The sequence below is a fragment of the Peromyscus californicus genome, unplaced genomic scaffold (assembly GCF_007827085.1).
Source record: "Peromyscus californicus insignis strain IS unplaced genomic scaffold, ASM782708v3 Scaffold_16__1_contigs__length_79575227, whole genome shotgun sequence".
NCBI classification, from domain to species: Eukaryota; Metazoa; Chordata; class Mammalia; order Rodentia; family Cricetidae; genus Peromyscus; species Peromyscus californicus.
The window spans coordinates 8165940-8180117 of NW_026294458.1; the positions used below are offsets into that span (position 1 = coordinate 8165940).

Below are 14178 nucleotides of genomic sequence, written 5' to 3' on the forward strand. Positions count from 1 at the left end.
CAAACATTTTATTTTATTAAAAATCACATAGTCCCACACTTCAAATGTATCTTGCAATCTAATAGATGCCAGGTGATATAAATAAGGAAAAGGAGGTCACTTCCGGAGAAATCAAATTCTGGAAGAAAAAAAAAAAAGGTTTCACACAATTCATCCTTTCTCCCCATGCATCAAACAGACTGAACAAGGCCTTCCATGATCTGCTTTTGAGCAGCTTCCACAGTAGGGTGAAGATGAATGTGGAGTGGAAGGCCACCCAGATCACTGTCCTCCCACACCCCTACAGCGTCTCAACTGTCCCCATGAAAGTACCCAGACCCTTTTCACCTGACAGTCCTTGCCTGGCCACTTATCCCGCCAGGGCAGCTTCATGGCTCAACAAGGGCCCCTCCCTTGCCTGGCCAGTCTCCACTGCTCTCCCCATCATGTAGCAGCATCTCCCCCTTCCCCTGCCGTTACGCCCCTGCTGGATGGCCACACACACGGCAGTGCTGTGGACACAGTACAGGAGGGAGGTCTGCCTCCGGTCAGTCCTGGCACACGATGCTCCCCACAAGTCAATACACACTTGCCACCCGTGGGCCAAGGGTGCTGTTGGCTCTTTTTTGGAGTCAGACTGGTTATTTACAAAGCCCAAGGTCACTGCTGATTACCTGCAAGTCTGACCAAGGATTTCCTGCTCCAGTCTAGACACCTTCCTTAGTACGGCCCTGAATGTTCAGGGTACCCTGACTGAATGGAGTCCCTGAGACCCACTAGGCCATTTTGGTCCCCTACAGCTCAGGGTTTAACAAGGATAGGGCAGTTCCTTGTGTCAGAGCCTTGGAAAGGCTGCCTGACCAAACAGAGGCTGAGAAGGTTACACAGGCACAGCAGAAAACCCCTACTTCCTTTTTCCCATGTGGTCCCTCAAAAAGAAGGATCATGTGGGAGAACAGTGAGGGCTTCACTAGGGAGGTGTTCTGGGCCACACACATGCAGCAGGCCTCTCAGGATGGCTGTCCATAGCTGAAGGCTCATGCGGAGCCAACAGTCTGTGACCTTCAGCTGGGTAGTTGCCAACAGCTTGCTTTCTTATCAAAGACTAAGCAGAACAGCCCAGAGTGCCACTTCTGTGGGCTCCAGCCCAGGGCTTGTGGCTATGGCTGTAGGAAACTTTGGGTGGCCCCCGGGGCTAGCACTGGGTAATCTGTGTGTCACACATGATGCTCAGCCCCATGGTGTGGGCATTCGAGAAAATTTGAGGTTGTTCTGAGGGGTCAAAGGTGCTTAATGAAATTAAGCTTTCTCAGAAGTGCTCCATTGTGGCCCTGCTGGATTCTTAGGACAGACATTCCTGGGAAAAAATCTGCAAACCCTGCTCTGATCTGAAATACAAGTAAAGCCTCTGTGGAGGGAGACAGAGCAGGAGCCAGGCTTGAGGCCCAAGGACTGCCCACCCTCGCTTACCCTCAGGACAGCAGAGACACGAGAGCATCCAGGAACTTGCTCCGGTCCTCAGCTTTCAGCTCAATTACTGAAGTAATGAAAGGAAAACATCTTGTGAGTGGGAGGAGTGAGAAACTAGGCTGAGCACATGAACTCCCCTCCTCCCTGAGGTCGACAACCCTCCATCGCATTCCACACTGCAGGCTCCCGCCAGGCTGGAACGTTCTGCAGTACTTGAGTTCATCTTTTCCCACTATACTCCCACTTCAGATCTGTTGGCTACACTGTGGAGAGGCCAGAGCCTTGTCCTGCAAGGACTCCCGGGGCACACAAGGGTCAACAATGTCAGCCAGCGGACGGGACACAAGGCATGTGACGCCTCTGACAGACTTGGACAGGGATTGGCACAAATGCCTGTCCCACAGTGATGCAGGCCATACCAGCCCTGCTCTGTCCTGCGCTTCAGCTTCCATATCCGTTCCCGGAGAGGACATAAAACCAACTGCTTGTGCTTTGAAGAGCACACAGGCTCAGGGTCATGTAGGACGCTCCTTGGTGCTGGCCAACCCCCAGGAGTGCAAAGCCTTCCCCACCAGGCAGGTACTGACCACAGCCACTTCTACACTCCCTACCTCTGGCTCTCCAACCCTCAGGGGAAGCCAGGAATCTTCTAGCCCAAACCCTCCCTGTGTAATAAAAGTGGGCTGTGGTCACAGGCAGGAAACAGGAGCTGCTGTTCAAGGTGGACCAACCCCACAGGCCACAGCTGCAGCTGCCTGGCATAAAGAAACCTACCTGGGACAGTGCAGGAACCTGAACACAGGTTAGTGTTATGGAATCAGAGCATGGTAATTTCTGAGAGATTCAGATAAAATACTGAGGTAGCGAGGTAGTGGTGGCACACACCTTTAATCCCAGCACTTGGGAGGCAGAGGCAGATCTCTGTGAGTCTGAGGACAGCCTGGTCTACATAGTGAGTTCTAGGATAGCCAGAGCTACATCAGAGAGACCTTGTTTCAAAACAAACAAACAAACAAACAACTAACCAGCCAACCAAACAACAACAACAAAACCCCTAAACCTAAACACTCAGGTGTGATAGAATGAGCTGTGTTCCCCAAGTTCCTTTGTTGAAACCCCAACTTCCAGTATCTCAGAATATGACACCTGGAGACAGGACCTTCAAAGAAGTAAATAAGGTACTCAGGGTGGGTCCTAACCCAGCATGAGTTGTGTCCTTCTAAGAAGAGATCAGGGCACAGACACACACAGAGGGGTTTAAGAAAGAAGACAGCCTCATAGCCAAGGACAGAGGCCATCAGCCACTCTGACACCCTGACTTCAGGTGTCAGGCTTGGCACTGGCAGGAACTAGCCCATGCAAGCCACCCAGCTACAGTATTTTGTAGCCTAGTGAAGCAGCGACAGTAGTAAGTGTTGCTAAGCTGAATCTGCCTTACTCTAAAATGTGTCAACAAGGGGCTAGAGAGAGGGCTGGCTCAGCAGTTAAGAGCATTTGCTGCACTTGCAGAGGGTCCAGGCATGCAGGCAAAACACACATGAACATGAAGGAACATAAATAAGACTAAAAAATTGTCGCCCGGAGTGGTGGCGCACGCCTTTAATCCCAGCACTCAGGAGGCAGAAGCAGGCAGATCTCTGTGAGTTTGAGGCCAGCCTGGGCTATAGAGTGAGTTACACAAAGTTACACAGAGAAACCCTGTCTCGAAAAACCAAAATAAAATAAAAATTTGTCAACAAGAAGATGGGGCTAGGTGTGGTGGTACACCCCTTTAATCTCAGCACTTGGCAGGCAGAGGCAGGAGGGTCTCTGTGAGTTTGAGGCAGCCTTGTCTACACAGTAGGACCCTGTCTTAAAAATAAGATAAGCTAGGCACAGTGGTGCATGCCTTTGATTTCAGCACTCAGGAGACAGAGGCAGAGCAGGGGCAGGTGGATCTCTGAGTTCAAGGCTAGCCTTGTCTATGTAGTAAGCTCCCGGACAGTCAGAGCCATGTAGAGAGACCCTGCCTCACAAATCAAAACAAAAACAAACAATGAAAACCAAAACCAAGACAACACACCAGCCAACCAAACCTATAAAAGAGACACGACGGCCCATGCTTGTAATCTTGGCACTTGGAAGGCCGAGGCAGGAAATTCTGAGAACCAAGGCCAGCTTAGACTATGTAACAAGTAAACTATGTCCTGTGTTGCTAAGTGGTGAAGCTGTCACTGGGCTCTTCACTCTCTAAGTAACACAGTAAGTGTGATGAGTGTCAAACTGTCTCCCAGGTACAGAGCTATAGCCTCAGGCAGGGCTCTTCATGCCGCCAACCTTGGGTTGCCACAGACTGTGCCGTGTCCCTGTCCACAGGACAGAGACTGGCCCGACCAGTGAGGCTTGGGCTCTAGCATCACACAGCTTGCCCTTCCTTCAGGGGTGGGAAACGATTTGCAGGGGAGGGCAGTAAGGCTGCATCCATGCTTGTAGCTTCCCAGCCAGTGTTCTGTGGATGCTGAGAACAGCTTTGCCTGGGGCTGTTTTGGTAGGACAAGGGGCTGCTGGTTAGGTACCTTCCTTACACCAGCTTGCCTAATTCCAGGGCCAGTGCTGGCCTGGAAGGTGTGAGGGCAGAAGTGCGGCCATGGGCAGAGACTCACCTGAGAGGTCAAAGTGGTTGTGCAGAGTCCGAGAGCTGGTGCTTTCTGCTGCCTTCTCAAATGCTCGACCAAAAAAGCTACAGGTACAGGACAGACATGTTGGGAGACAGACCACAGACAGCAGACCCTTCCCAACCCCTTCCCTGTGATAGACACCAAAGGGCAAATGGCATTCAGGCTCGGCAGAGTTGGAGTGCCAATGTGCTGACACACCCAGGGCCTTCAGCCTTGCTGTCCCAGGGCAAGTAGCAGCTACTCACTTCTTTCTGTCTGAGCTGTCAGTCTCTGGGGGGATGCCCACCACGGTCACCGTGCCCTGCTCTATGCTCAGGGGGGCAGCCATCACCAGGGGCAGCAGCTTGCAGCGTCGATTCTTTGTCTACGGAGACAGGGGCACTCTCAGCACTGCAGAATGGAGCACACTGCTCAGCACCTAGAAACTGATAGCATCAGGCTAGCCCCTAAGGCCTACAGGGGTGTAGTCACCAGGAGATGCTAGAATTCCAACTTGATATTTGGCTCTTAGCTTCCCAGTTATCTGCTGGCCCAACCCTCTTAGCACCCTAGCTAGGCCTTGCAGGGGCTCAGCCCTTGCTTTCCTCCAGCCACCTCCTCCAGGTCTCTAGGAACACCTCCCAACGCCCCTGCCTGGTCTGCTCTCCTTCCTCTTAGTGCTTCCTGTTGGAAACTCATCCATGCATTCACGTCTCCTGGGTCTCTCCTGCACACAGTTAGGGTGGAGATGGTGAGGTCTCCCTCAGAGACACACCTACAGCTCTCACAACACCATCCAGGTGACCACCTAAGTGGTCATGAAGTACTTTATGCAGGACTGAGACCCAAGATGTGAACTAGGCCAGCTGGCGGGTGTTTAGTAGGCAATGCCTGATAACTGACTAGACCTCTTCTACAGATGAGGAAACAGAGGCACAGAAGTCAGACACTCTTTCTCGAAACTGATACATGAGGCTGAGATGTGAAGGAAGCCAACAGGACTGCAAAGCTCTTGTTTGGTCTGGTTCATCTTTCGATACTAATCATTCCTAGGAGGTAAAGGGATTGGTTCAGGACTTCTGTGGACACCCAAATCCAATAATGTCCCATTTCTTATGAAAACACTGTACCGTTGGTATAATCTATGCATGCCCTGCATACACTGTAATCATCTCTAGACCACTTAGACTACTCAGCACAATGCCTCCACATCACTTCACTTACATGAAGTCACTGCACAACAAAAACACAAGTTCTGTTTCTTACAAGTTTCTCAAAAACTCTTTTCAGGGCTGGGGGTCAGATATACTGGCAGGGCCTCACATATACTAGGGAGGGTCCACCATTGAACTATTTCCCCAATCTTCATAAGATAGTTGGATCAAAGACTGGTGAGTCTGAGGAGGCGGAGCCCACGGAGACAGCACTCGGCATCTTCAGAACATCAATGTCACTGTTTTACTGGCTGACTCGCAGCGTGAGTCATTCTCCTCATAACCCTCATCCTGACGCAGAGAAAGCCTGACAGCTGAAGTCACCAGGAGCTGCCCTTTCTGCTTCCCTACCTACAAGTTCTCTATTAGCTGGCTTAGGACCTGTCTAAAACCAACTGGGTTAGGATGTATTCTAATTAAGGTACTGCGCCACAAATCTACACAGAGACATTATTCAAACCTTTGTTGGGAAGCAATCTATATGACTAACTCCATCTTTTCCTGCTCTGCCACAGATGAACATAAATCCCAGTCACATGGCTTTCTGGGTGTCCCTCCCTATTTAGCTGAATGACATGAATAGTGAGTGGTAATATCAGAGCTTGTAGGAAACTGGAAAGTTCCTAGAGTTTAGCTGAGTTAAAATATGGTCTAAAATAAAGAGTATGCCCAGTCTCTATGACTGGTGAACAACAGGTAAGCCCAGGCCATCATCTAACACTTTGCTTGGCACATATATCTGCCCTCTTGGACCCACGCCATTGCCACCTCCTCCCCACTCCATCCAACTCCTCACCGAATACACAAAGGACTTGAGCAGATGTCTGCTGAGCAGACTCAAGGATGCTGGCTTGGAGAACAGTGTAACATCTGGAGTGCCCTGGAAGGGAAGAGACGGTCAGAGGAATTCACGAGGGTGGGGTGAGGCCTGGCACTGCGTGGGTAGGGAAGCCTAACCTCCATGAGGGAGCAGTAGAGAAAAGGGCCCTGGGAGGTGACGAGGTTGGTGCAGAGGCAGCTGGCGATGGTCTGCTGGGTGGCTTGGAGGTGCTTCTTGGCGAGCTCCAGACCGAGGTACAGCTTGTCCAGGTTACTCCTGAAACAAGGCAGACAGCGGGCTTACACGCTGCTTGTTGGGTGCTACTGCTGAAATGCCGAAGTCATGAATAAAGAGCTTGATTCCTGGTTCAGGACGGGGTTAGGGATAAGAATTTATCTCCTCAGCCAGGTAGTGGTCGCACATGCCTTTAATCCCAGTACTCAGAGGGAGAGGCAGGAGAATCTCCGAGTTCAAGACCAGCCTGGTCTACAGAGTTGAGTTCCAGGACAGCCAAGGCTACACAGAGAAACCCTGTCTCGAAAATAAAAATTATCTTCTCTCCCTCTTGAGTTCCCCTTCACATGAAAGGAAGGAACAAAAAGATTATAAACAGTGATGGAGTAAGAGATTCGAGACTCGGGATCAAAAGAAGGAAGACTAATAGGCGTGGTGGTACACACTTGTAACCCCAGCTTTCAGGAAAACTGTGACTCTGAGGCCAGCCTGGGCAACCAAGCAACGTGGGATCTAAAGATCCCATAAGGAGGACTCAAGAAGGTACCTGGAGGGCTCTACTAGAGTAGGCTTAGACACGCAATAGAGGAAGCATCAAGATTTCCCCACACCCACCCAACAGAGGGACTCTTATTCTTTCCCAAAAGAGAGTATTCCCTTCTGAATATTTTAATGAGCCCTTTGGAAAAGCAGGGCTGGCCTTCAAGCCTTTGAGCCTCTATGCCCAAAGTTGTGCCCAAACACCCGGGGCTAAGCCAAGATTCCACAGCTTCCTGCCTAAATACAAAACATGCCAGACATCTGAGAAACACTTACGGCCTGAAAAGAAAGTGCTCCCGAAGGAAGCAGACGTTAGAGAACAGATGACACGTAAAATGACTCCATTGTCCCGAGAGGTCTGGGTGACCATAACACTCCTGAACAAGAACAGCACACTATGAAAAAAGGTCAGAGACCAGACGGTGCTGGCAGAAGTGAACACTTTGGAAAGAAATAAAATATTTAGTCAAATGCTGGAGGACAAAGTTAGGAAAAGCTACCTCAAAATCCACAATGAAACAAATCATGGAAATACAAAGCAAAAGCATAAAGCAGGACGTCCCAGGAAAACAGAAACACGACTAAGAAGTACTAAGAAGAAACATGCTCCCTTTCTCTGAGGCTATCTGAGAACTGTGCTGTAGGAATACACAACTGTGGTGACACAGGCAGCGGGCCTCAGCAGCTGCAGGTCTAAGCCAGCGTAGGAAGACAGGGTGCAGGCTCTCCTGCAAAGAGGGATTGAGATGACACGAGGGGCTCAGATGGAAGTACTTAGCACCCAAGTGTGAAGACTTGAACTGCATCCCCAGCACTCTTGTAGAAAGGCAGCTACAGTGGGCATGTGCCTACAACTCTATAGCACTGAGGAGGCAAAGGCAGTGGGTCCCTGGGGCTTGTGTGGCTAGCTAGCTGGCTGAACTGGTGAGCTCCAGGTTCAGTCTGTCTCAAAAACCAGGGTGGAAAAGTTAATGAAGAAGACACCCAGCACTGACCTCTGCATGCACACGCCTACAGGTACACACACAAAGAAACTACTTGTTGAGAGAACTGGGTGTGTGTGTGTGTGTGTGTGTGTGTGTGTGTGTGTGTGTGTGTGTGTGTGTGTGTGTGTCACAGACAGACAGGAAATGGACCTGAGGAGTCGGCTCATTGGTTACGAGTACTGTCTGCTCTTGCAGAGAACCTGAATTTGACTCCTAGCATCTACATGGTGGCTCACAGCTATGCATAAGTCAGTTCTAGGGGATCTTACACTCTCTTCTGACCTTCAAAGGCACCAGGCATGCATGTAGTGCTCATACAGATATGCAGCAAAGCATTCATACATGTAAAATAAAAATTTTAAAAACTAGAGAAAATATACCAAACCAAACAACAAAACAGAGCAACTACATTATAATAGCAGACATTAAGGTTCTAAACTTGCAAGAAGGGACCACCACAAACCCCAAGATATAAGAAAAGTGACATCAATCTGTCACACGGCCACTATCACTGTGGGTGCTTGGAGTCAAGCAATGAAAACTCCAGGCAACTGGATGTTAGGTACCAAAACATGTATGAGGGAGTTCTGTCCTATTCAACGGCATGTATGAGGGAGTTCTGCCCTGTTCAACGGCACGTATGAGGGAGTTCTGCCCTGTTCAACGGCACGTATGAGGGAGTTCTGCCCTGTTCAACGGCATGTAAGTGTAACACACAAAGTAAACTTCATGGAGCCAGGTTACAGCACAGAGAACCTGGTAAAGACCGAGAGCTGGAGCAGTGTAGCTCCAAGAGTCTACACAGAGCTCTGTCTATATCGCCCTTACAGAAAAGAACCTGCTCACCGTGGGACAAGAGAGCAGGAGAGGAACAGTAAGAAAATGAAAGAGTGGGGCTGAGAGTGTGCTCAGGAAGCACACACTTAGCATGTACAAGCCCCTAGGTGTAACCCCAGTATGAAAAAACGAGAGGAAAGGCACAGACAGACAGCACACCCTGGGATCTCACCATGGTCTTGGAGGACTGACCTGCACAATCAAGCAAGGAAACTCACCACGAGAAATCCTGATGGCAAAGGAAGCACAGCCAGTGCCGTTTGCAGACCACATGATCTTTCCCATCCAAAGCTTAAGAGAGGCCACAAAAAATGTCAGAGCAATGAGCTCAACAAGGCTGCAGGCACAGGTGTTGTAGAATATTAGGGTGTGTTACTTTTGTTTATGTTGCATTTGTTTAACTGTGAAGCTGTTACTGTGCCTGTCTAAAACACCTGATGGTCTAATAAAGAACTGAATGGCCAACAGTGAGGCAGGAGAGAGAAATAGGCAGGGCTGGCAGGCAGAGAGGATATAGGGAAGGAGAAATCTGGGAGGAAAGAAGAAATAGCCAGAGAAGGAGGAGGATGCCACGGTCCATCCACCCAGCTACACAGCAAGCCATGGAGTAAGATTTACAGAAGTAAGAGAAAGGGGAAAGCCCAGAGGCAAAAGGTAGATGGGATAATTTAAGTTAAGGAAAGCTAGCAAGAAACAAGCCAAGCTCAGGGTAGGCATTTATAATTAAGAATAAGCCTCTATGTGTATTTATTTAGGAGCTGGGTGGCCGGCCCCCTAAGAGATAAAGCAACAACACACAGGGTACATGATAAAAACACAAAAATTGCTTGTATCTCTATGTAGTAGCAATGAGAAAATAAAAAATGATTGAGAAAAATCCAAATATTTATGTCGGAATTAACAAAGAAGGGGCTGGTGAGATGACTCAGGAGGTACAGGTGCTTGCTGCACCGACCTGGCAACCTGAACTTGATCCCCAGAACTGGAGGACGAGAACAGACTCCACAAAGTTGTCTTCTAATCTCCACACGTCTCCACCCCATCATGCATGTGTGTGCTTGCATACACACAATTAATATTTTAAATTTTTAACAAAGTAAGTACAAAGTTGATACTCTGTTAATCAGGCAACATTCACTTTTAATCTCAGAACTTGGGAGGCTGAAACAAGTGAGTATCTGTGACTTTGAGGCCAGTCTGGTCTACATTGCTAGTTCCAGGCCAACCTGGGCTACACAGTGAGATCCTCAACACAAACAGGCAAGCAAACAAACAAAAATCAACAAATAACAAAATGAGAAGTAGAGTAACATCACCTTTGACATACTAGTGTACCAGAAAGTCACAACTCCAAAACACCAATACTGGAATGTCCTACTTCATGATACATTAAAATACAGGAGGGCTGGAGAGATGGCTCAGAGGTTAAGAGCACTGGCTGTTCTTCCAGAGGTCCTGAGTTCAATTCCCAGCAACCACATGGTGGCTCACAACCATCTACAATGAGATATGGTGCCCTCTTCTGGCCTGTAGGTTGAACATTCACTGTATACATGATAAATAAAATCTTTTAAAAAAATACAGAAGGAGAATTAGAAATAAAAGAATTGAAAAATGAATTATAAGAAAAACAAGAGTGAATAATAATGTCTTAGTAGAGTCAGAAGGCAGAAGAAAAAGAAGACAATCACAAAGGGAATGGAAAGGACTCAAGGATGCTGGGGATGGAGTGCACATCACCAATCCCAGCACTTGGGAGGCTAGGGCAAAAGGATCATGAATTTGAGGGCAGCCTGGACTAGGCATTAAATGTGAGGCCAGCCTGAGCTACAGAGGCCCCACTTATTTCAAGAAGAAGGGAACACTGGGGCAGGGCCAGCAGCTTAGCAACAGCTAACTCTCTGTAGTTGCTATAGAACAGCCGTTCTCATGCCCAGGGCATCCTTGTGATTGGTCTCCCTGTGCAGTGTGAAACTGAGGCCACAGGGTGGCTGCCTGGATCCTACCCGTTACCTGGAGAGGCTATCAAGAGCCTGGATGAAGTGGTCTGTCCCCGAGCCATCCTTCTCGGGACTCTCCATCAGAGACATGGTGGCAAAGACCACATCGCTGGCCAGGAATTTATGCTTGAACCCAAAATGAATGCTGAAAGTCTGCACACGCATGTCCTTCATCCTGTCAAGGGAGGAAGCAATGTGGCTGTCACTCTCGACTTGTGAGAAAGGTCTTATGCCCACACTAGACCAAAAGACACCCTAAAGTTCCTCACAGGTCCCCAAGAACGCTGAGTGTGACCAGTGCTCAGAGGATGAGGCAGACTAAAGCACCCAGGCCCTGCAGCCCATTGCCCTGACTGCAGTTGCTTGGCTATCAGGCCTGAGGTGTGGGCAGGATTCTTGTCTATCCCTAATATTAGCTGGCTAGGCAGGAGCACCCGGGGAACAGGGCCTCAGTGGTGCCTGAAGACCTGGTAGGACAGACCATATCTGTACCTGGTCCAGGTGCCTTATTTCTGATTCCAGTATGTCTGTCTACATCACAGTACCAGTATTTAAAGACACTAAACATGCCAGGTGTGGTGGTACACACTAATCTTAGCACTCAAGAGGCAGAGACAGGTAGATCTCTGGGAGTTCAAGTTCTGCCTAGTCTACAAATGAGTTCTAAGTTCTAAGATATATAGGACTATGTGGAGACTGTCTCAAAAAAAGAAAGAAAAAAAGGAAGGAAGAAAAGAGAAAAGAAGATAAAGAAAAGAAAGAAAAAAAAAGAAAAGCTTTAAACATTATGGACAGTTTAAGAAAGTGCATTTTAGTTTGTTTTTTTAAATCATTTTTGTAAACTTACTATGTGAATATGTGTCTATGTGTACATATGCCCAAAGAGCCAGAAGAGGATAGAGGATCCCCTGCAGCTGGAGTTACAGTTGTGAGCTGTCATGTAGGTGCTGTGCTAGGAATTGATCCTGGGCCCTCTGGAAGAGTAGCCAGGGCTCTAACCATTGAGCCATCTCTCCAGCTCCACAGTATGCATTCTCAACTACTGAACCATCTTTTCAGACCAAGAAGGTGCATTTTTAATCCAAGGAGAACTCAAAATTTCAGAAACGGTCAAATTTGAGTCAGTTAAAATCGTTTGTACACTCTTGAGGTTAGTTCTTCTTTTGGCATCAGTACAGGCATATGGTTAAAGCAGAAGCCCTATCTTTAGGGGGTGTAATCCAGATAAGCACTTACCCAAATTTATTTGCAGATTCTTCGATCATTTCCCGCAAATTCTCCTTCAAGGAGACGTCCATGGACTGAAACTTCTGTTTCACTTGCTTCAGGGGAAGCCTGGAGGGAGCAAGCTGTGTGAGTGAGACCTCAGACACCGACAGCAGAGAGACAGACTTGCCATGCGGCCACTGTGCGTGCCCACAGGGATGTCCTGACAAGTGCATTCAGACCCAAGCTAGGACCTGGAGGAGGAACTGTACTTTATGTACAAGTAAGTCACAATAGGGTGGGGACAGGGTAGGAGGCCTCAGGCCAGGGCAGTCACTCACCCCATGTCTGCAAGGAATTCCTGGAGTCGCTTCTGCCCGTGTACGGACCAGAGCTTGAACCTGGCTGCGGTGTAGCTGGTGTTGTACAGGCTTTCATGGAGGGACCAGTGCTGGTACAGTGCCAGGCGGAGGCTGGGTCCAAGGTCAAGGAGCACACGCGGTATCCACTGCCCACTACCTGCATGGAGCTATCAGTGGCCTATATCCTTGGGTTGGTATGGACCCACCCAGAATTCTTAATGGACAGCCGGGTTTGTGGGACCCTTTTGTTGGGGCCTATTTGCATATCTATGTTGGGGGCTGCTTGGGGGCAGCAGATCTCAGAGCTCTCTGACTCATGCAGGGAGCATCTGAAATTGCACCATGCACCTGTGCATGCACCTGTGCACCATGCACCATTTTCTCTCTGTGACAGACCAAGATGCAGAGCTTGATAGTCAGCTACTGTGGTCAGAGCCCCATATACCATGAGAAGCAGAGTAAGCAGCTCAGGTTACTATTTAGTCTGTTGCCCCTGGTCTGCCCAGCCCAGCCTAACCCCCTTTTTTTTTTTTTAAAGACAGGGTTTCTCTGTGTAGTTTTGGTGCCTGTCCTGGATCTCACTCTGTAGACCAGGCTGGCCTTGAACTCACAAAGATTCATCTGGCTCTGCCTCCCAACTGCTGCGATTAAAGGCGTGCGCCACCACTGCCTGACCTTACCCTCCCTATTCTTAAAGCCCTTCTTCCATCATTCTTGAACTTGCCCTTCACCACTTACAGCCCCTTGAGTACACATGGTCCCCATCAGAGGCCTTTCCTCTACAGGGATCAGGTTAACTCTGCTGTAGCTAGAGTTTTCCTGCCTGGCCCACAGTCAGGACAAATCTCTCTCACCTGCCAGTCCCACAGTTTCTCAAACTCGACCAAGTAAACACAGAGACTTTTATTGGTTACAAACTGTATGGCCGTGGCAGGCTTCTTGCTAACTGTTCTTACAGCTTAAATTAATCCATTTCCATTAATCTATACCTTGCCACATGGCTCGTGGCTTACCGGCATCTTCACATGCTGTTTCTCATCATGGCGGCTGGCAGTGTCTCTCTGACTCAGCCTTCCACTTCCCAGCTTTATTCTCCTCCTTGTCCCGCCTACACTTCCTGCCTAGCCAATGGCCAATCAGTGTTTTATTTATTGACCAATCAGCAACACACTTGACATACAGACCATCCCAGAGCACTCTGCAGTCTTGCTGGTGCCTTACCACTGCTCCACTGGGTACTTGGTGTTTCTTGTCCTCATCAGTGCCCCTCTTTCTCAACCCCTGGGACCCAGGGACTGCTGTCCACTTTGCTTCAGCTCTCAGCATGACCTCCCACATGACCCAGACACGGTCTGGACCAGCAACTATATCATAAACACACTGCTCGTAGGAGGACAGAAGCAGGCAGCTCTATCAGCACAGTGATGGAGCAGAAATCACCTGCTGAGCAACGTGCTAAGGGCAGCGAGTGCTGCCCAAACCCCAAGGCACTAAGCTGCAAAGATACTCATACTCAAAAGAGATCCGGGTGCAGTCTACAGAGAGCATGTTCTCTTCCGCCTCATTTCGGTGGTTATGCCGGGACACATGACGCTGCAGGATGCCAACATCAGTCACATACTTCATTCTAGAAGAAAGCATGGCAGGCTGAACCAGCTCCTTCCCCAACTCAGGGGCCTCTCCACCAAGCATATTTGTTCCTGAATGAGAACTGAGGAAGCTTGTTTAGGTATAAACTAGCCAGCCAGGGACTGACAACAGAGAGCGGGGCAGGGTGGCCTCTCTCTGGCCAGGCTACATCCTATCTTTAGGTATTGAGACACCTTTTGTGAGCAGTATGGAGGGGGCTGGCTAGGTGTCCAGCCATACAATCAATTAGACCTCATAACAATAA

General features: G+C 49.0%; 1 protein-coding gene across 1 annotated transcript in view; it reads right to left on the reverse strand.

The window, feature by feature from the left end:
- The window catches only part of Cdc45 (cell division cycle 45), a 33413-nt gene continuing 19235 nt past the window's right edge, over positions 1–14178 (reverse strand). Inside the window, exons 10-19 of the mRNA XM_052740287.1 lie at positions 13792–13911; positions 12264–12395; positions 11953–12051; positions 10730–10891; positions 6257–6395; positions 6096–6179; positions 4352–4470; positions 4092–4168; positions 1450–1516; positions 1–118 (exon numbers count right to left, since the gene is read on the reverse strand). Coding sequence (XP_052596247.1) covers positions 1452–1516; positions 4092–4168; positions 4352–4470; positions 6096–6179; positions 6257–6395; positions 10730–10891; positions 11953–12051; positions 12264–12395; positions 13792–13911 — 997 coding nt within the window. The 3' untranslated portion in view covers positions 1–118; positions 1450–1451. The remainder of the gene's footprint in view (positions 119–1449; positions 1517–4091; positions 4169–4351; positions 4471–6095; positions 6180–6256; positions 6396–10729; positions 10892–11952; positions 12052–12263; positions 12396–13791; positions 13912–14178) is intronic.